We start from the raw sequence: 22,957 nt of genomic DNA, 5'->3' as shown, positions 1-22,957 counted from the left end.
ACATTTCTCTTCTATTTACTCCAAACAAACCACTGTTGCTACTGGAAACTAAAGCATGCTTCCTGTGCACAAGTGGGTTTCCCATGAAACGACAGAGCAGACCCAAAGGGCTGAGAGCAGCAAATGCGAAACCGCTCAAGGACTGGTTATACGCGGAATGACTTTCCCGTGGTTAATGTGTTCTCATATTGAATAGCATAAGCAACCGATATGACAAGACAACCAACAATCAGCAATGCATCCTACCCAGACAACGTGCCTCTTTCTAATCGATTGACTTACTCTATCTAATGAAGCAGTTCAGGGACAAATTTAATTACTCAAAGCAAATTCTTATTTACAGTGATTGCCTGCCTAAGGAAAAAAAAAAGGCATTTTGGATAGCTTGAGACATGCAGACAATCAACGGTTTAAATAAAAATGAAGGCATTAGCCATTTGTACTGTATTGAGAAGAGGGCTGGTGCTTGACAGTGTATCACCCAACTCCAGCAGCATTGTCTTGGTTAATTAGTCTCTGTGTATCTGTGGGCCATCTTTTAATTACAGACCAAAAGGCCTCATTAAACATCGCACGAGAGGAGAAGAATGGAGGCAGAGAGTGAGCGATGGGCCGCCACATTCAGAACCAGGATCAACCAAGAAGAGCAGTCAGGGCAACAGGGAGAATGCCTCAGATGGAGCCAACGAGAGGGAAGATGGACGACATTGCCCAGTTGAATGCAGACTGGAACACGTAGGAAGAAAGAGTTCATCACATTTGAGATACATAATGATGAGGTTGTTATAAAAAGGTGGATGAAGGAATGACATGCATGAGTTATGAGATGGGGGCCCCCAAATAGCTCGAGTCGTGATAACAGTGACGGATGGCGAGATAACTTCACTGCGGCCCAACTATGAGTGTGATGCATGGGCCTCAGCTCACACAGGTGTAAAGGCTAAATCCATGTAAAGTGTGAAGTGGTGCTGTAAAAAAAAGAAAAAAAAAAAGGAAAAGATCTTGGGTTGGGAAATCTGACAATGTAATTAGAATAAATAAGAGGAATAGATGAGACTAAAAGAAGTGAAATCAAACTGAACTCAAACCACGTATTGGAGCGATAGAAACACATCTCTCAAGGTTGTAACCATTTTGCCGCATTAATAGCCTGCTGTAGATGAGAACCAGTCCCGATTAGCAAGGTAAGCTAAATTGCTTCCGCTCCAGGATTAGTAGCTTTGCTGGTCTTAAATGCCAACGGCACATAACCAGCATTATGTGCGCCCGTAGGATGCATTGTGTATCAACATACATAGGCCATACAGGGTCATGTGCTCCAGCCAACAGCACACCACGGAACTTGCTCTCAGATTTCAGTCAAAAACTGCAATAGGAGACATTCACCAAGACGCCTGAAACTCGGATGTTGTTTCCCCAAATATGTCCCAAGTATTTGCAACCTCTTTTGTACAGCAGCATCAAGAAGAAACGGGATTAAAGGGCCAATACAAAAACACAGGCAGTCAGAGCTGAACTTCTCAAACAGCATCTACAAAGTAACTTCTTTACCTCCTCCCTGGCTTTTCTCTCTGCCTCCTCCTGCTTTTTCTGCCTCTCCTCCTCCTCCAACACCTTCCTCCTGTCCTCCCTCTTCCTCTTCAGCTCCTCCAGCTCGGCTTCGGCCTCCTGCTGCTTCTGCCTCATCTTCTCAAACTCTTCGTTCTCCGCGTCGTCGCGTCTGCGCTTCAGCTCCTCCAGCTTGAGCTCGGCCTCCAGGCGGGCGGCGTCATCCTGGTCGTCACCAGCGGACACCTCGGGGGAACGCACACTGCTGCGACTGGGACGGACACACGAATGCGGGTCAGAGCACGCATGCAGGTCACAGCAAAGACTGTGGAAGTGCCACGCAAAGCCGCTCGACATTCAGGTTCACCCTTGACATTAGATACGAACTGAATATTTAAACTCTTGAAGGACTTGTGTCTCTCTCAGGGACAAGAAAACACACAAGAAATGTGCACACAATGTACAAAGACCAAAGCACATCTGAAGACTAACTTTGGTGACCAAACACACTACTGCTCTGCTTCTGGTAAACAGCGTGCTTGTTTAATCAATCAATCTGAATAAACTGCCATTGTTCAGCATACAAGTGTTGCAAACAACATTTACAGAATGAGTGCCAAAATGCAATAGTATAGGTCAGTAAATGTAGGCCTTAATATCTTTTCCTAATTTCATGCTATCAATAATCTATTTCACATTGAAATGTGGATATTTTATATTCTTCTCTAATGACCAATGAAATTCCCGTTACTGCAGGGATCTGTCAATCACAGACAGACGCCCTAAAGCACCCTGCTATTCTACTCTAATGCTGTATTAAATCCATACATCCATATCTGTGTTATGGGTATCACAAATATTGAATTTGCACGTGGGGAAAAAAAAAAGTATAAAGGATATTGATGCCTATTGATGAAATTTTGTGTCTGCCTACTTTTGCAATAGGACTGATCACATTCAGGTAACTATTTTAAAGAGTATTGGGCACACTTAATTGGCAACAAATTTGGACATGAACTTGGTGACAATGAGGGTTCTTTAATAATTCATGGGACCTGGCTGTCCACAGTGTCATTGCGTCTGTGTACCTGAGGATCCTCTCCGGTTTCCTGTGCTGTTTGGGTGTAGCCTCCTCCTCGTGGAGCCCTCCGTTCTGCCTCCTCTGTTCCTCTTTGGCCCAGCCTGTCTCATTAACCTGCACAGAAAACAACAACGACAACAACAACAACAGGAGACGGTGAGCAGAGGTGCGACTATTGGAGAGGCTGAGAGGGACATCACGGGATGTTGAACGAGAACGAGAGCACACTCGAAAACAAAACAACACAGAACATCTAATAACACAGTGTCCACTCCAGAATACCCAGTGAGACAGGATTACCCATGATGTGATCATCAATGGTGCAATGGAGCATTTGTGTTATTGTTGACGCAATCTAGCACATTCGATGCATATTTTTTTCAAATTATAAGCCTAGCTAGTGGACCTACTTAACGGCAGGCTTTAAAAAAAAAAAACCTCATTACCACTGTTAATTACCTTCTCACTTACTGTAATTATTTGCATTAATCTGAGAATTAGGGAGCAGATGCAGCTCATAACAGAGAAAAGAGTCACACTTTTATTAATCTAGGGAGTAACAAATGTTGCAAGAAATGTTTCTTAACAGGGAAAGAACCATGAAACATGAAGGGTCGTTGAGCATCTTTGTTAACACTATCAGGGGCTCTCAAAAACACTTGAATCCCTTGAAACTGAGGTCAAAACAGGTCAGAATGACCAAGACTACAAACTGAAATGCTTAGCTGATTGCAGTGTTTTGTTTGCCAATGTAAGAGCAGGATCCAGAAGAGATTAGCGGAGAGTTTGAGAGCTGCAGCTTTTGGGTTCTGTGTGATATGTTAATGCATTAAAACATATTTGTGTTGTTTTCTAATTGAATTTAGTCCAAAACATTTGACTGGAAGTAGGACAAGTGGTATGACAGCTCAAACATTGCTTGATGTCGCCTTGCATCAAACACACCCATTATTTTAAATGAGAGCTTTTGGAGTGGAATCTGTGTAATAAGCGTTACTGCTCTCATGGTTGGGAAGGAAGACATGCAGAAACACACTGTGACCACAAAAACGTTACTGCCACTTTGCAAAAAGTGCAAGCCACTCTGTGACGACACGGGGTGTCTGGGTAATTTCAGCGTCTGACTCAGACATAAATCACAAGTCAACAAGATAGCCTTATTAAAATAATTATTTTGTTTGCTGAATCTGGAAAGATTTCAATTCACACATCTCTTTAAAGATGCATCAAGACACTGAAGATACCCAGAGAGATTTTCTGTGCTGTGCATCACACCTCAGCTGTAAAGCTTACCACATTAATGATACCTTATTATCCTCTGAGTGCAGCATCTCAGACACCTTATTGTCCTCTTCAGAGTCATTTATGGGAGTCAAAGACTTATTCTCTGAAGAATAATCTACATTATCATCTTCAGGTACCTCCTCAGCCTCCTCTGATGCTACTGCATCCTTCTCAGCCTCTGAATTGGTTGACTTATCTTGGATTGAAATCTGCCTGACTACGGAATGTGTTTCGTCTTCAGCAAGTTCCTATGAAAAAGGTTCATAGCAGTTCTTTGAAGGAAAGATCAGTGAATGCCTCGTAGACGTGCATTGGTAAGTGAGCAAATCTACGACAGTACCTGGCTTTGCATTTTAGGTCCTTCGGTTGTTTCCTACAGAATCAAGCATCACATTTGCAGGGACTGTCAGTCACAGAAATAAAACAATGACTGGCTGAGGTAAATGACCAGTTGACTTACCTGTTCTCTTAAGTAAGACATTCTCGGTTTGTCCTCCAACACCTCCACTTTCTCCCCCTCTTCATCCACGCCCTCATCTACTTCCTCTTCCTCTTCAACCTCAGGAGCAGCATCCTCTTCTTCCCTCGGCTCCTGCTTCTTCTCCTCCTCCTCTCTCCTAGGGACGTGCGCCTCTCTCGACTCCTCTTCATCCTGATTGTCACGGTAACGACCCTTACGCCAGGAGGATGCCCTCTCCTCCTCTACGTTGTTTTTCTCCACGGCGATGCTGTCATTCACATCTGCAGCGGTCAGGTCCAGCTCCTTTTGTCTATCCTGAGCCTCCTTCATGCGCCTTTGCCGTCGCTCCTCACGTTTGGCCATGCGGTCCAGCAGGGCCTGCTCCTCGTCTTCGCCACCGCCTCCTCCGTAAGAGCTGCTCACTGACACGGTTTCTGTCCCGCTAGCAGAAGAGAGGGAAGGAAAACATTGCTGTGTGTGCTCTTTTGAACTCACAGCAGCACAGTAAATGCACAATATTTTTGGGGTTTCCATTTGTTCAAGGCCTATAACTGTTCCGTAGTCTTTTAGTGGCAAGATACTTTGTGTAGTTGTGTTGAGTTAAAAATGTATTGTCAGGTCTGGAAGTTAGTAGCTAATGTGCAGTAAAAGGAGCAAGTACTAAATAAAACAAAAGAACAATACTAAATTCCCTCATTTGGGTCTTACATCTCCAAAATGCCAAATAATGGAAATTAAAGAAAATGTATTAACTCCCAAAAAGAGTGTGCTAGGTAAAGTTTAGCAAAATGTTTGGTACTTGATTAATTGCATGGCTGCAACTTGCCACTAATATCCCCAAAAAGGTGCTGAAAGAGCAACTATGTTAAAGTAAACCTCCCCGGGTTGCAAAAGGAAATTCAAGAGAAGCTGCCACATCAGTCATTTAGCAAGTATGTGGAGAATGCCGTCCACTTGCTGCATTGAGAGGCCTTCACCACAGATATTCTTTCAAATAAACTATTGGTTAGGCCTCAACATATACAGAAAATGAGTATATTTCTCTTAGATTCCAGGTCTCAAGTTACATTTTCATCCAGTTTTTTTTGTAAAATACAGGAGGAAAAGTCAAGGATCTACCAATGATTCGCCCTCTGGGAGTCATCAAAATCTCTACAGAAGTTCCCGGCAATCTACTAAATAGTTTTTATATTCCAAGTCTGGACTAAAGTGTTGGACCTGTCTAACTGACCATCTGCGTAACAGCTTCCTCTTTCAATCCACCAAATACTATTCACCTCACTCCAAACAGAATGAATCCTAAAATTCTCACCTAAAAGTCTGGCAAACATTATCCTTGTATCTACCCAATGGACAATGGATATTTAACACCGGGTTCTGTCTCCGCATCCTCCTGCACAATCCCCTTGTTGTTTGACGTTGCCAGGATCTATCGCTGACCTCATAGAGGAGAAAAATTCACCCCCACAAAGGCGTGTCTGTGTTGCTCAATGAAAGAGCGAACCACTACTTTCACTGTGGCCAAGAGCATCGATGGAACAGCCTCACACATATGAGACTATGAGTTGGTTGTCGTATTGACAGAATAGACTGGGTGCAATATGTCATTTTTGTCAAATTTGCTGATTCAAATGTATCACGGAATGCTAAGATAATCAATTGGTCAAGTGGTACTTCTAATGGTTTGGGAAAACCTAAAAATACGATAAAAAAAAAAAGAAAATCCCATATCACAAGTACTACTTCACTGTTGACCAATTAGAAACGGTAATTCTATCATTGTAAATATAATATTTGTTGTGCAACAATGAATAGCTTGACCAACATCAACAGTTAATGAGAGCTCAGCAAAGTCTCTATTTATTTATGAAAGAATAACTTCTCCCCTCACAAAAAAAAAAACTACAATACACAGTCCTCTTTTTCTAAGCGGGTTGTGGAATAGGTTTTGGGGACGTTCTTCCGAGGTGTCTTTACATTTTTTTTACTTTTTTGCCTCCTCAGCCGGACCACAACTGGGATCTAAGCAGTCGGCTTCATATTTTTCAAAGACAGAAGCTGTGCTGCTGTATGTGTGTGTGTGTCACCTGTGGCTGTTGGTCATGACCAGGCTGTCCGGTGGTCCGCTGGGCTCCTCACTCTCCCTGCCCTTCATCCTATCCTGGCGTGCCCTGCGCCTCCTCTCGCGGGCCGCTTCCTCCTCATCATCATCATTCCTTGCCAACCTGTGGGAGACAAACGAGATGGGAACTGTGAGGACACAAACTTTCAACTTTCCACCCTTCACCTCTGTCTACCTTTCCTCAATTCAGCTTTCCGATTAAAAGCTTCAAAGTGAACGGTTTTCTAAATTGGACTGTAATCATCGCAGTGACCAAGCCTGGCGAATTGGTCTGAGCTTTTCTGCTCTCTTATCAAGCTGACCTGTCAGCTGTGCAGCGACCAATGCTTCTTATCGCGGCTGCAGTTTCCACCAGCTGATAAAAACTCCTGGAGACATGGCTTGGCTGAGGATAAGATGGAGCCAGAGCAGCCCTGCTTCTGGGCCCACAGCTCGTGCTGGCCTGGTCAGTGTTAGAAACAGAGGAAACCGTAGAGGTGTGTGAGTGTGTTCATGCAAAGCAAACACCCACTAGCCTTCGTGGTTGACGTTTCAACATTTAATCTAGAAATCACATTTTTCTTGGGTTAACACAAAGTAAAATAAATGTGTTGTCAAAACAACGATATGTGGAGTGAGCTTTGTTTTGAAGATACGGTCTCCTGCTTTTTGAAATTCGAGGCATAACCTCAGTTTTGCCGAGGCAACAATTTCAACACCTTCTCAGTTAATACAACAGTTTGACACTTTTGGAATTACACTTGTTTGCTTTCTTGCACAGAATTAGAAGATTGATACAATTCTCATATCTTTCCTCAAAATATAAAACCACAGGGAGCATGGGGAAACAACTCGCCGGGGTTCTGTCCAAATGACAAATAAAATCATCCTACCTTCGACCAACACTAGTTCCTAAGGACTATGCTAGTCAAATGAACACTAGATGAAGCGAGGCTGCAACAAAAACGTTTTTGCATTAGACGCTAAAACATGTTAAACCTGATTCTTTCTGCTCTGGCCATCCTGCTCTAGGGATACAACATTACATAAAACACCGATATACTTGATAGCACAACATCTAAAGCAGACATTCAGTGGTTTAAGTAAAGGGTGAGGCTGCATACAACCAACACAACTTCACTGTTGGCTAGTGAGCCAACATATAGCATATATTTATGTCCTTCAATCTGACTGGAAGCAACAACTAGGCCTTTCCCTAGAACAACGTAAAGTACGAGGAGTATAAAGTATGATTTACATAGTATTGCAAATCAAAGAATCGTAAACTGTGCACATCTTTTCCATTTTTTCTTTTCATGACAAAGTATCAAATAGATTCATAAACAAATGTTTTGTGGTTTGTTTTGTTCAGCTCAAAGCTTCATCGGTGTTGGCCCCGCTGACCTTCACGCCCGACATCACAGCGTCGCCTTTGAGGTCAGCCAGCAAGGCGTGTTGCATGTTAAATGCAACACGTGTGGTGAGCAGAGCTAAACCTGCGATGGTTTACGTGAGCTTTCACAGCTTGTCAACCACAGCTTCCTCCTTCCTTTCCTTCCCGTCTGCTGTTCTTTCTGCCACCCGTTTCTTTCTCTCAAATGAGGAATGTTGTCATAAGAGAGCAGATTAAAAAGTTAACGCCCAGGGAGGACCCGCGGGACAGTGACATCGGGGACGTCAATGAATTGTGTCTGCTGATAGTTCTAATACTAATAATTCACTTTCTCTAAGGGTAGAAAAGAGTAGTTTTTTATTCACATTAGTTTCGCCTCTTTTCAACTTTAAAGTTGGCCTACGTACAACCACTGTGGCCACAAGTGCAACAATGATAATACAACAATGATAATATAGAAAAGGTGGATGGTAAAAGGTAGCATGACAACGCACAAAGTCATCACACGGAGTGTGTAAGAATATTGGTATGTTTGCAAACATTAGATTACAAAGTGAGCTACGGGTCATATCAGATCAAGCAAAGGAGCAACAACAAAAAAAAAAAAAATTAAAGATCATTGTTTTCGAAAGTCACATAGTCCACTTCAACTTCAATGCAGTTCCCCAGCAGTAGGGAGCACGTTAACTCTTATTTAAAGTGCCAGATGAAATGTTGTTTCTGTGAAAAAAAAAAAAAAAAAGAAGTGAAGCACCAACTGCCTTTTCTCCCAGAAGGCTGCGCCATCCCAGAAACAGCCCCAAATGTCATGAGAAAGAGAAAAAGACAACAGCTAAAAATGGAACAAAACAGTCCTTGGTGGCGGTGAAAACGACAATCTCAGGGTTAAAGATTCCTCAGTAGGAGAGAAGAACAAACTCCTAAAAGCTGAATTAGCATTCCTGTCAATCACAGCCTTGGCAAGAGACGCGTACACAACCAAAGGCCTGATTTAATATCCCTTTCCTTACCTAGGCCCCAAACTCTATCAGCATACTGACACAGAAATATGGAGATACAGTAGGTGGAAGCGGGTATAAGAAAAGAAAAAAAAAAGGAGAGAAAGAGAGAGCAAGTGAAATGGAGAGTGAGGATAAAAAGGAGAAGTGGGAAATGAAAAGCGGGTGTGGAAAAAGGCGTACAATAATGGAAAAAGGAGTAATGTACAGGCTTGATCATACACAACATAATTTCCTGCTCTGAATGATGTGCAGCCTCAGTTATAAATGTGCGGTATGTGGGTCTGTCAGAATATAGTCGGCAACAAATGACTTTTCTTGGGTGGCCAAGTACAGAATGTAAGGAAAGCAATCCCAGTATTGTGTGACTGTTGATTTTCCACCAGGTACAGCTGAAAAGGAAATTAAAAGCCTTGTGTTTTTTGCTGCACAGTACATACGGTAAAACCGATTTCAGGCAGGACTCTGCATCCACAGAGTTATGTGCATTAGAAGTACCACCACCCAAAACATCGCCATCAGCGAAGCCTATTAGGGAGAAAAATGTCCAAATATTTTCTTTACGGCAAAATATCTCAGAAATGTCAGTGAAAACAATTTGGGAAAAGCCCATGAGAAAAGACTTCTTCCCTCCCCCCCGCCCCCCGCCCCCTCCTCAAGAGAAGCAGGACGGCGGGAAGAGAGAGAGAGAGGGAGAAAAGGGAAGAGGAAGATTGAAAAGAAAAGCTGCTGTGAACAAAGGGGAGGGGAGCGAAGTAAGGGATGGTGAGAGGGAGAGAGGGTGGGGGCTCTCCTTACACTGTCAGAAATGCTGACCCATTCCCACGCTGGCCTCTCTGCACTATTTCCCTTCCTACTGGCGGCCCGAAGAGGCCCCGAATAACCACAACGTACCCAGTCTGTCTCTCTCTCCCCCCAGCCTGTGCTCTGCTGGCCCAGCTCCAGGAACACATCACGGGAAAATCCCCCTGCACTGCATTCAAAAAGTAAAAGAGTACGATTTGGGCTTAAAGAAATCAGAAAATACTCCTTTCCAAGCTGAAGGTGTAGGTCAACCTTCAAGCCAGTTGACATTTTACGCAGCTCTGCCGTTCGCTTCCGATCCTTTTTTGGGTGTCTCCCTCTCTCTCTCTTCCTGACAGAACCAACAGGTTCACGATGCAGGACCGGGTCATGTTCAGAACAGGCCGTGCAGCCAGGGCGTGGATTGTTTGGCAAGGCTTGTTCACGGAGGATGGGTGGTATTTCCTTGGCCCTTCCTGGTCCCTCGGGGGGAAGGGACAGCACAGATGTATGGGATGAACAAGGGGAAGAGGACTGTGGAGGGAGACTTTTAGAGCTGGGGATGGAAGGTGCGGCTGAGAAGAAGATGATTGGCTAAAGGAGGAGGAGGAGGACAGGGATTTGGATTTAAAAATGTAAATGAAAAAGGGAAGATGAGAAGGTTTGGGAGAGATGAGGATGAGGAGAAGGCTGATCTCGTGGGAGGGGGGACAGGGAGGTGAAAGGAAGAGGAGAAGACAGACAGTGACACCCAGGGGAGAAGAGGAGGATAGAGGGGACGCATACAGAATGGAAGGAGGAGATGGCGTGTGACAAGAAAGATGGAGGAGGAATGGTAAAAGGCAAAAATAGACTCTTCCTAAAAAGGACAAAGAGGAAATTCAAAGTCTAGCAAAATCAACAAATATATATTAAAAATATATATCACACAGTCTTGAATTATATACAATGAACATTGTTTTTCATTTAAGGAAACAATTGACCAAATGAAAAACCCAATCAATACCACTACAGGTAAAATGACTAGCTTAACAAAGTGGGAGTGGAATATTTAAACCACACAACACTGACACGTTGTGGTTTTATTCAGGGTTATGTGAGGAACTTTCCTCGGCTCAGGCAGTGATTGGAGTGGCACCGAGTCTTAATTCTCGAACTGCTTCAGTGATGACTCATCATTGCGGTCGTGCCAAATATCCATCTATGTGCAATGTATTAATATTATAAGGACAATGAACTGCTGCAGCTGCAGGCTGTAACAACATGGTACCGTTACACAAGAAGACATTTCTAGCTGAAGCCAGTCGCTGATTTAATGGGAAAATTCCACATCCATGTGCTCGCTTTGGTAAAAAAAAGAAAAAAAAAAGAAGCAGTCGATACATTCCTGTGAGTTTCATTGAACAGAGGAACTATAGATGAGCAGGATAGAGTTTGAGTCTAGGCAGAGCCGAAAACCACACACACACACACACACACACACACACACACACACACACACACACACACACACACACACACACACACACACACACACACACACACACACACACACACACACAGTTTAAGATCATAAAAGACAATAGGAGCTTGTCAAAACTTCATCACCTGAGGCTGATCCAAACACCACAAAAACACACGCGCACGTCAACGCGAACACTTGCACGCGCTCACACTAATGCGTACGCATAGCACACGCGCACAGACTATGAGGCAAACACACTCATACACTTTCCCACACGCGGACAACCCCACCGTCACAGCATGTAGGAAACAGCCAATGGAGGTCTGGCCAGCCAGGAATTTGGCATTCCTGCAGACGTTATTATATGGCCCCACAGCGCTCAGTGATGGGTGAATGGAAGCAGGCCAATAAGACAACATGTGGTTTTGACTAGGCCAACCATGAGGGGCATGCAAATATTGATTGTTTCAATATATTGGCAGAATTGAAAACAGGGCAGAGATGTAATATTTTATCAATAACAGGAGAGGCGCATCACCCGCCAGTTGAAATGATTGCTTTGCTGGACCAAAAAAAACACAGTCATGAACAAACTCCTGCCGAGTTGAAAATGTCTCGTACACTTTTAACTTAAGGTCCATTTCAGTCGGTCCACTCCTCTTCTCGCACCAGGCTCTTTTTATATGCTGCATTCACACCAAAAGTCAGGCGAATAAAATTCATTCGTGTCCCATTTCATTCGGAAAGGGGGCGTGGCTTATATCCGTAGCTTGTCTCCTTAAAGACAGTTATCATTTCAGCTATCCACCATGGAAATAACCACCATTTCTCTTTGGGTTCATGACATCATCACGGTGAATTTCACCAACTTCTCCAGGAAGTGTGTCTGGTGCTTCCAGAAGAAGTAAAGAAGTAAAAGCAAAAATACGTCAAGCAGTTCTTTTAGAAATCAATGCGAGCGGTCGATAAAGTTGCTATGGAAGTAGTATGTGTGTATTATTAAGTTGGTCACGTTTCCCTCAGGACTTCATCCATTCCCCCAAATAAATACGAAGACCCTTTTTGGTCTCCCTGTAATACATCCCAATGGAGATAACCTTGGCAGATACAGCTCCCACAAGACTGCAGACACTTTATTTTTCAATGTCTGGATGAATGACTTAACCCTATATGTTATCACATAATACATCTCTTTCACTATTGTGCATGGCGTGCACAATTTCACAAGGCCCTAGTTTGTCAAAGAGGTGAAATACGGCGCACATCGTCTTTGTGTCGGAGAAAAACTATCAGAGAAGAACATCTATGCATTCAGAACTGGCCAGACCTATCTCGGCTTGTTTTTCCATCGGCGATGGAGTAACTGGCTCACACAAAACTCTTTTCACAAAAACATCAAACAGGCGAGTGACCTTGGCCAGTATCTGCATCCACATCAACCTCATCCTTAATTGGAAGGTGTGCAGTACACATGGAGAGACTTTTGTGAAAAGGCTCTAGTAAATGCCTCAAGTTCCCAACAATGGAATGACCCCCCCTCTTACTAAATTTTATTGCTGCACTTGCGTGTTAGCGCTCAATCAATTTGTTGAAATGAACTTTAACTTGATCAATTTCTTCCATTGAATCAGGGAGAGTTCACAAGGCTGCAGTATATGACAAAATTGAAAAAGGATGACGGGGGGGGGGGGATTGAACATTCCCACTTAAAGGTCATCTCATTGCTTTTCAGATTTCTTATCAAACCCTTTTTTTCCCCTTTTAGTCTGTGAAAGCCAATATTTGCTGAGCAATGTTTTTTAAGACTTTGAGGGTCTAAGCCATTAAAGCTGGCTCCCTCCTGCTCCAACTTGGCAGGAACATCAGAGGTGTTGATGGGCGTCGACAACCAGAGCCTCATTAAACAACACTGCTCCCACAGATTCACAACTCCAGTATTAAGTTATCAGTGACAAGTTCTGTAGCTGCAACTACTAATTAATCCGTTGTAAAAGACTGCCTTCTAAAACAAGCTTTGAATTAGTTGGATAACCAAGAATTAGTTGGATAATCCGGGAGAACTAATCTGCAAACGTGACCGACCGACAACCAAGCGGGTCTTACCGTTCGGCCTCAAGGCGCATCTCCTCCCGCTTCTGCCTTCTCAGCTCGCGGCGTCGCTCAAAGTCCATTTCCTCCATGATTGTGCCCTGAGGGATGACATCATCGAACACAGACACATTCATTTAGTCGGTTTCAGAAAGGCTGAGAGGAGACGAAGACGGGAACACGCTCTTTCAAGTATCCTCACAGGGCAAAAACACTGGTTCACTAGTCAAACAAAGCCTTAGTTCTATCATGTGTGGTTATCAAAGTACTGTATTTAAGCACACAGGGGTTTCACAGGATGTGTCAAACCCGGTTTTTATGTAAGGCAGCCTCAGCCTTACGTGATAAAAAAACCCCAGAGGAATAAGCCAGAGAATGAATAAAAAAGACACAGGATGTTAACTCAATCAGTTGAGAGCTATTCTCACTAAAAATACCCCAGTAGGAATTGTGACAGTGAGGACAAGACCACCCAGGAGCTGCAGATCCTCCCATCGCACAACCACCAACAACGTTTTCTATACACAGGAGCAGAATAAACACACTATAGCTGAGCACTTGAGGGAAGGAGCCAAAAGGTGCATGAGAGTTCACGTAACGAACAGACCGCACCGAGAAAAGTTAAACACTTCAGCCTTTGTGGTGATGCAGCGGGAGGAGGAAAGCGTGGCAGTAAATGAGAAGCACTGCGACAATTTTGGAGAAACAAGAGGAAGAACCACGACTGCCATACCTTGAATTAGCCTTGAGACAATGTGTTTTTCTTTCACACCATACCAGCCTTCCACAATGCTCTGTCCAAACACACACAACGCGTAGCAATAGTCTGCCGCAGTCCGCTCACAGCTGACAAAAGAGCCAAATGCCAGTTTCCTTCCCCTCCCTGCTAGTCGTCCCTCCCTCCATCCCTCAGCGGCCTCCTTCCTTCTTTCCCTCAAGCTTAGACCCCCTCCCTCCCTCCCAACGTCCTGTTTCTCCTTCTCTCCCCAACTCTACCGCAAAGCGTTCCCGTGTTGTTTACCTATATACATGTCAGAGCACGGCTGAACTCTGTTCTAGGACACGACTCCAGCTTCCTGTGTAAGCATGCATTTTCTTTCATCTGCAGGGTGGGGGCGGGGCGGGGGGGGGGGTTGCTCCAAAGAGAGCCTCATGTCATACCTGCGCGTCTGTATATGGGTATGCGTGGACACTGGCGTGTAGGTGCAACATTACCGCTTTTGTGTGCATGTATTCACACTAAGCACGCAGAGATAAACACAGGAAACGCGCAGCCCGGAGAGGACCTCGCCTCGTCGGGATCCTCCCCACTGCATCTTATCACCCAGTCTCCTCCCCCCCCTGTGGCCCTGTACAGTAAACACAGCCTCGTCCACCCCCATTTACCCCGTTAAAGCTTCGGAGGACGGCGATGTTGAACACTCCTTGTGTTTAGATGCACTCTTACTGTCGTCTGTGAAACAAAAAGGGAGAGTGGAAGCAATCGGCATGTGGGGCAAAATGAGAGCAATAATGAAAACTGACAAGGCCTCCAAACCTCACCAGTCTAATCACATACTTCCTAGAACCAGTGACGCCAGGGGAGGCAAAGTCATTAGTAACACAAGCACGGCAGCATTTAACGTTATTATTGCAAATAATGCCTGATTTATGCAGCTGAGGAGACGGGCATTTTCATTTGAAACATTGAAAACGTTATTTACGAGAAAGTCAAAATAAAAGTGGGTTTGTCAAAATGATCACAGAGCGGACCATATACACAAGATTTCACATGAACGGCAAACCAGAGATAATTACATTACTCAAGATGACAAATTGTGTATGAATAAGTCTGTTCAATGAACGCAAGACTGGGCGCTGCACAGTCACATGGTCTCGTCTCTACATGGGAGAAAGCAGCAGGCGATGGCATAGGGCAGGAGAGGAAGCCTGTGGCTTGCAGACAAGGCCCTCGGTAAGACGTAGAAATGGAACTGTTGTGTGTATCCCTGAAAGGACCACCCACACTTTGCAAAAGCTAACAGGAGCAGAACGAGAGACAGACAGCATTCCATAAAGTTGAGCAACCTGAAGTCAAATTTTCAGACTTTTTAAAAGTTCAGCCTGTCCACTTTAAAACCTCTTCTTCCATTTGCTAAATCTGTCCCTTGAGACCACTATTTATCTCAAAAACCTGCGTCTGTCCATGCAGCCCCCCCCCCCCCCCCCTTCTTATTCTGTCTCTCTTCTGTCCTCCGCCCCTCCTTCTCTTTCCCTGTCTGCCTCAACCTACTACAATGGCTATAATGACACATTTACCAGTCAAATTACTACCTGTCGGGACTGCCAGACCCTGGCACAGGACCCAGTGTCTAAGTGCCAGCCTCTTAAAAAGCCTTAAAAGCAAAGTTGATATTATCCCAACAGCCACTGGGATCACATCACCTTATAATGCCTTTATGTTCTCACGAAAGTCCTGAGATAAAAAGGACCAAAACAATGGGTTCCTATCGGCCAAATGAGGCACAAAGTAGATCAAGCAATAGTCTGGCAGTACGGCTGGAGAATAAGTATAGGCCAGAGGTTTATTTTCGGCTTTGGTGAATTGCGCCTGATGATGGCGTAGCATTTTGTGAGAAGAGAAAACTGCAGCGCTTTGGTCGGATTTGTTACAGTGATACTCAGGGCAACTATCCCCACACAACCTTTACACAAACACGTGCATCTCTCCATTGGGGCGATGCAAGGAATGCTCCTATTTTAGGTTCTGATTTTAGCTGAGGGGACTTGAAAGAGACTCCAAATAACTCATTCACACGGCAGGTCGGATCTCTTTCGGTGTGCACTGAATGTTTTGGTTGTTGAATAAAAAATAATTAACGTTAAGGTAAACAAGTAAAAACTAGTTCTTGTCAGCTGCGAGGTTAGCAAATAAAAGAACAATGGTGACTTGTGGCAGCTGGGGGTTACGAGGCTTAGTCACTAATCAAACAATTTGAAGTTTAACAAAGTGACATTCATGACCGTAAAAAAAAAAACCTTTATTAATCTAAAACACGTTGGAACGTGAAGCTTTTAAAATGCAGACAAAAATGTAACACAAGTCTTCAATTAAAGAAATATGATCCAATACATGGAAGCTAACTGTTGACAAAAATCAGATGCATCGGATTTTTGGGCCGTATAAATGTGCCAGCAAAACCCACAGTGCATTTACATTATAATTTTCCACGTTCCATTAAAACTGAATGAAGCCTTTTTGCTGGGTAAGAAAAATGACATTAAAGCAAACAATGCCACGCTACATGTGCTGCTGCTCTGCTCTTGGCCTCCAGAGGACCACTCGGTTCTTTAGAAGGAGGAGAGGAGAGCAAAAGAGACGTCTAGCAACTGTGGAGACACAGCTGTGCAGGTGCCCAGGTGAGGAGAGGTGTTCCAGGTATCTGGAATGTGAAGGCAACACTGGCACAAAGCCTGTTCTTTCTAGTCTTTGCATCAATGGAAGGAAATATTTTGTCCACCTGCTGCAGTGGTTGGTATGTTGGAGAATGCATGAACCCCTTCTACTCTATTACAAGCCACATACCATTTAGTGTTTTAGAAATAATACTTGATAACGGATGAGATTAAAATGCCATTGTGAACATTGAAAATCAAAGCAAACTAAAAATATATGTATATTATTGCTAATACTAAATAGGCTAAAAATCATGGAACACCGTGGAGGACAACTCGTAATTTTTTTTGACACAAGCGGTCTTCATCATTCAACATTTAATCAGCAAGAATAAGAATTAAAAAGGCTTCTATTCAAAAGTTGAAGAAGACGAAAATACAATTTTCTCCCCATTCTGACGAATGTGAGGCTTTCATTGTGATAGCTGCTGTTCAGATACTATCACAGGCGCATTTAAAAAGGTCCTTGCATTTTCTATGTTGTAAAAAAGGTTTGCAAAGCTGGTTTTTCTTGCGTTGCTTGGATTTACGTTGCTGGGTAGCAGTTCTCTTCTCCTCTGGTTTTGCTGTTGTATCACAGCACCACTAGTGGCCAAAATACTGTGAACGGTTTCGTCCACCAATGACACGTTCCTCCATTTGCATGCAAATATCGGTCAACCTACAGTTAACTGTTTATTTTGGGGTGCCTTGGATCGGATGAGTCTTGGATCTTTATTTAACAGGAGGTGAACGGTCTTACTCCTAAACCACAGAGGTAGAGATCTATTTGTTTATTCTAAGCAAAGATGTACAGTTAAAGACGAACGTTTTATGGTTGTTTTATCACACAGATAAAGCTTCTGCAGTAAACCGGGAAAGAGGAGAGGAATAAAAAGAGATGCTGCAGGCCTGTAGGTAGTGCACACCAACAGCTGTTTTGGCTTAAGCTCTGGGGACAGTTTGAGTTGAGTAAATTTTAAGTTTTCTGCAGGAGTAAGGACTCTCCTGAGATTAAACCGACTGGGGGGGGGTTAAAATGTACTCAGCCTGTTTGTGTGGGTGTGTGCATCGCGATAAACAGTATTTAAAAAACAGGATTTACATTCATGAAAGAGTTTGTGTATTTATGTAGATGTGTGCGTGTAAAGTTTGCAGGTTGTGTAGGCAGGAAGTGCACATGACTAACGGCATGCTTTCTATTTCGTCCACTCTAAATGCGCGTGAGAACGTTAGCGTTTATTGTTACAAGTGTGATACTAAAAATACATACAGCCACTGCTAGCACAGTACGTGTCAGTTTGGTCCATGGTCCATGGGTGAACATGTGTGATATCCATCACCTCCTACAGAGCGGTGTTTAGAAAGCTGGCCTTGTGGTTGTGGTTCTGTGCGCAATGCGTCTCCTCTCACGCGTCCTCGGCAGCATCAACGCGTGTACAGTCAGGATGCAGAGCGGCTGCGGATGAGTATTCATAAATTCACTCGATGGTTTTGGTGCACCGAGGCCAAGAATTTCTCCCTTTCGTTCCATCTCCAGTCTTCCTTCTTCATCAGTCATCTGTCATCTAAAGCTCTTCCTCTGCATGCCCTTTAGAGCCTGTCTTATACATTGGTGGGTTGGCCTTATTGACTGATATTGTGTATTGGTATATTAAAAGGGCTGTCACTGTTGATCTGAATGACCGTGTGAACTTCTGAAATGATATAATCTTCAAATTCTTCCTCTTTTTGCTAATGCAATAGAGGGACTGAGTGGATTATAACGACACTAAACAATGTAGAAGTACATTTCACACAAAAAAGACAATGAATTATAGATTCAACACCACGAACAGAGACATCTTGGATAAGGCTGTGTGCTTATCATAACATTCCAATAGATTTGATAAAATAGCATGTTAGGTAGGCAGTCAAGGCGCTTTTTAATAAAAAAACTTGTATTTGCTCTAATTTATGATGTCAAAAAGTTACTGCTGTACGGAATTTTACACATTCATTTTGAAATGCATTACAAGTTTTAGAAGCTGTTTTTATTTGACATATTTTATGACAGATTTATTATATGCTTTTCATTAGTTGTTAATACCATTGATACTAACTTAAGTTTAGTAGCAAACTTTCTTTCTATAGTTGTCTGTGTCAGCATTTCATGCTAAAGTGTTAATATCAACCGCAATAGCTTATGTTGTCAAAACTGAGGTCCTTGGCTGAGAAAATATATTTTTAGCCAACTTAAGAGGAGGCCAACGGCATCAGACCTCAACTCAATCTCATTACCATCTGCTTTCCACTCACACTTTGTCTCCCCCAAGACAAGTTTTTTTTTTTTTTTTTTTTTTTTTTTTTTTTAAGTATGGCTTCGGCTCGATTCAGGAAAAATCTCACCGAGCATGAGCAGTCTGAATTCAAAGGCAAAGCCAGTTCCAATGTGGCAAGTGAAAAGTGGCGGGATAACGTACTGATGGTTTTGAGGGTTGGGGCAAGAAATGGAGTCGATGACGTCGAATGCGCCGGGTACATTGCCATTAGTGACCTCAGATGACCTCAGACGCTCCTCCCTCAAAGCTCCTCCACCATCTCTTGTGTGCAGACTTCAGATGGAAGACTACACAGCGAAGTTTCACACCAGTGTAGTTTAAAGATGTAACGTTTCCATTTGGTGGAAAATAAGGAGACTCCTGCATTCTCAGACAATGGTTCACATTCCACAACACTGTGTGCCCTGTGAATCATAGACACTGAGACAGACTGAGTGAGGTTGTCTATTCACACGAAAATCTCTATGGGAAGCCATGGATGGATTATATTCTCAAGGTCCCTAAATGTAGTTCATTTGTATGGAGTAAGACAGCACCACTAGGTCAAAAAGAGCTCTGGGATATGTTGCTTCTTTGACTCACTGTACTTAGCTTCCCTGACAGATTTTATGCAACATATTGGCAGTTTTACCTCGAAATTAAGTGGTTTAGAATATCTGGCTCGGTGTGTTACAACCAGTCTGACCTATTGTTGTAGTGAGGACTCCATGTTCCCAGATCTCAGTAATTATCACAGCCAATACAAATCATGAGCGAAACTTCAAAAAGCAAGACCCTACAAACTGTAATGATCCTTTTAAGGAAAATAATGTGCACATTATGAAGTGCTCTATAAAGACCCTTTGCCCATGTTTGATATCTGATATCGCAAATGTCACTGAATTCAAAAAGTCAGTGCCTTTCTCAAAGAAGCATTTCGTGATATGCTCAAAATAATAAATATTTGTTTCAAGTATCTTTCTAACTTTGAAAGGATGCTGTAGTTTGATACTTTCTGAACTCTTGTGTCGCTTCAGTGAAACAAATTACTCTCAAAAGTAGCATTCTACAATTTTCCACTGTCAGCAAGATAACCTCGCATTGTCATCTGTTGTATATATTTAGGCAGTGACTCACTGTTCCTTTAATACTCTCTCCTGTCATGGCCCCCTACATGGATTGCAGTTTTGTGCAGCTCATCTCAATCTACGCAGCATCATATCTGAAGGCACTATGACACCTGAGCCTCACCAGCTGGCGTTGCCCTTCATGTTTATGTGTCTTTATACCTCACGCCTGAAGCTACGTCACTCTTGAATTGAAATAAAAACATCACCCCAACAAGCCATATCCATCTTCTGAATTGCAGAGCTTTTTGACAGCAGGTTTTAGCACACAGATGAGTCATTTGCACTAAAAATGATGGTTATTTTCAGATCTAAATCCAGTTCCAGACGTTTCAAGAATTTCACTTGAAGCTCGTAATTAAAAAAAGGTCAACAAATAAAATATTAACCAGCCTTTTATTAGTCAGCTGCTGATCCAATTTACCAAGTGAAATAGCTAAGACGAGTTGATGTAGCAATTGGCACAATTAGAAGGGTAATAAAAAAACAAAAAAACATAGTCTTGCTTTTTAAGGTTGGTTTTAAGAGGGACATTTGCATTAGAAGTTTGACTCCTTCTGCCAAAGTCATCCATAATACTGTAAAAAAAAAAATACAGCAAGAGTCAGCACAATTCTTCTCTATTACTTGACTTTTAGAAGGCTTGTTTCCCTTTTAGAAAGTGAACTTTCAGATGCTACATCCAAAAACAGACAGAACTGGAGAAAACGCATTCCAAAAAGTACAAATCCCACACAAAATAGGGATGTTTGTACGGCATCAAAAGGCTAGTGCTCCTTGGCCGTGCTCCATATGACCAAATATGGAAAGAAAAAATGCTGCCTTTTCCCGTAACCAAACAGGGAAAAAAAGGGGTGGTGGAAGGGGGGGGGGGGGGGTTGTCTTGCATGCTGTGTGCACAGTGAGATAGAGCTCTCACACTCACTACACAGTGGCTCCCTCTCAAAACAGCATGACCGATGGTGATGCTGGACCCGCCGCGACATCTGGGCAGACACTGTCGGGGGCACACAGACCCAAACACGCCACACCTGCTCGACCCAGGAGTCATGAAAGGGAGGCACGCCGATCCGTTCTCCACGCTGACGTTTCATTTCTAAACACACAAAGGCGCTCTCTACCTCCACGTACGAGCTCTGCAGCGGGAGTGGAGCACACTGCGAGGGGACATTCCTCTTCGAGGAAAAAAGGCAGCCGTCTAAAGCGCCACAGTCTTGTGCTTTAGTTAGAAAGAGTTTGTTTATGTGCCCCCCCACACACTTTTCCCCCCCACTGTTATATTGAGAGCCACTGATGACGTGCTCTCGCCATTACAAAAAATGTCTTTTGTGGTTATTTTTCGCAAGAATCTTATCAAGTAATCTGGAACATCTTTCTGGGGCTTGTTTGAACTGCCAGGAAAGGAGGAGCAGAGGAAGAAGAAACATTAAGAATGGCAGACACAAAGCAATAAACAAAGCAGATTGTACTTAAAAAGCACAATTTCTTTAACTGACACAACCTGCATACCCACAAAGACACACAGCTAACAGAGTCAAATAGATGTAGCATCATAATGCAGGCTTTGCTTGGCGTAAATCAAATTGATTCAGTGTGTTTGAGTTTATTTGTGTGAGTTAGAGTTTGAATCAGTGACAAAGAACAGCGGCAGTTGGTGGATGTCCAATAGAGGTTGTCATCACATTTCTGGCCATGTGCTCTCGGTGTAACCCTTGCGCCTCATTTTTTTTTATAATGTTACTTCAATTTAAACAGGTTAAAAAGTCAGATTCATTCTACTGATTTGTGGCCCTGTGCCCCGTGCATTTTTGCAGCCTGAAAAGAATGCTCATCTCCTAGAGATAAGCTCAGAAGCCTGGACACAGACATATCTGGTGATATTACATCAATTATTTTTGGGGTATTGTATTACAATGCATTTAAAGGATTTATCAAGAATTTAAAATCTGACTCAGCAAAAAAAAAAACAGGTAAAAAATATGAGGAATTATTTACACAACAACAAAAGCACCATGTGTATACACAACAATAGAACAGATGTCTCCACTATGGCTAGCTCAAGTCTCTCCCAGCTACTAGTCCTAATAGTAAATTAAACTAACCACCTGTAAATCTACTGAAAGAGAAACGATCTGTTAAAGAAATACTCCTAAAATCTTTCCTTTTAGGGCAACATGGGCATCTCTTGTTTTAAGTACAGCAATGACCAAAGTGATAAACAAGCCAATCCAGCTCTGCTCCTGTATGCTCAGATTTCAGGTGGTTTTAGTTTTCAGAGCGGCAGTAATCTTACGTAAGCATGTCCTTGAAAAAAAAACAAAAAAAACCTTGCAAATATCCACAATGTCCAAAAAAGCTCAATAAATATGCAGCCATGCACTCGACATACGCCATTAACAGCTTGTTGTGTGATTCCGCATTAAAAAAAACCATCTTTTTGTCACTCAGAACCAAAAGGAACATTTGAGTAAAGACGATATGAACTGACGAATATATTATAAAACACACTAATATGATGAAACAAACCAGACCTAATGAATAAATACATGCAAGTTATCCCAAATAATATTCCTGTCATAACAAACCAGAGTTATGATGAATACACAAGGACAACATCATCCGGTCTCTTAGTGCCGTAGGGCACACTGTGACAGTAAATAAACAATGACAGACAGACGCTGTGGGAAGCCAATGACAAAGGAGGCGACTGTAAACTCAATGAACTGAAACCCCCCCCCCCCCACCACATCTTAACAGGTCCAAATTCCATCTAATTTGACAGGCACTCCCTTGGGTCGCAAGAGATATACCCACCAAGTGTGAAAAAATAAATGGGAAGAGAGGCTCTCGAGATGAACTAAGGAGCAGTATTTATTCACAAGACAGAGACCTTCTAGTTAGATGAACACGTGACA

At 43.0% G+C, this 22,957-nt stretch overlaps 1 protein-coding gene across 9 annotated transcripts in view; it reads right to left on the bottom strand.

Annotated features, from left to right (window-relative positions):
• cald1a (caldesmon 1a) overlaps positions 1 to 22,957 on the bottom strand; it is a 45,293-nt gene that overhangs the window by 10,807 nt on the left and 11,529 nt on the right. For 4 of the 9 annotated variants that reach the window (XR_005119660.2, XM_037460365.2, XM_037460367.2 and 1 more), the window contains exons 2-8: positions 13,217 to 13,302; positions 6,461 to 6,598; positions 4,374 to 4,815; positions 4,254 to 4,286; positions 4,051 to 4,161; positions 2,637 to 2,743; positions 1,552 to 1,819 (exon numbers count right to left, since the gene is read on the bottom strand). Coding sequence is in view for 8 of the 9 variants with exons in the window: in XM_037460365.2 (XP_037316262.2) it covers positions 1,552 to 1,819; positions 2,637 to 2,743; positions 4,051 to 4,161; positions 4,254 to 4,286; positions 4,374 to 4,815; positions 6,461 to 6,598; positions 13,217 to 13,293 (1,176 nt within the window). In the remaining variant the exon portion in view is untranslated. Of the gene's footprint in view, positions 1 to 1,551; positions 1,820 to 2,636; positions 2,744 to 3,936; positions 4,162 to 4,253; positions 4,287 to 4,373; positions 4,816 to 6,460; positions 6,599 to 13,216; positions 13,303 to 13,934; positions 14,111 to 22,957 lie in introns of those variants that run through there. The other 5 variants (XM_037460362.2, XM_037460364.2, XM_037460363.2 and 2 more) reach the window with 4 other exon arrangements.

Source organism: Pungitius pungitius, chromosome 2 (assembly GCF_949316345.1).
Source record: "Pungitius pungitius chromosome 2, fPunPun2.1, whole genome shotgun sequence".
In the NCBI taxonomy this organism is placed as follows: domain Eukaryota; kingdom Metazoa; phylum Chordata; class Actinopteri; order Perciformes; family Gasterosteidae; genus Pungitius; species Pungitius pungitius.
The sequence above is the reverse complement of the archived record's forward strand: the minus strand, read 5'-3'. Positions and strand labels throughout refer to the sequence as shown.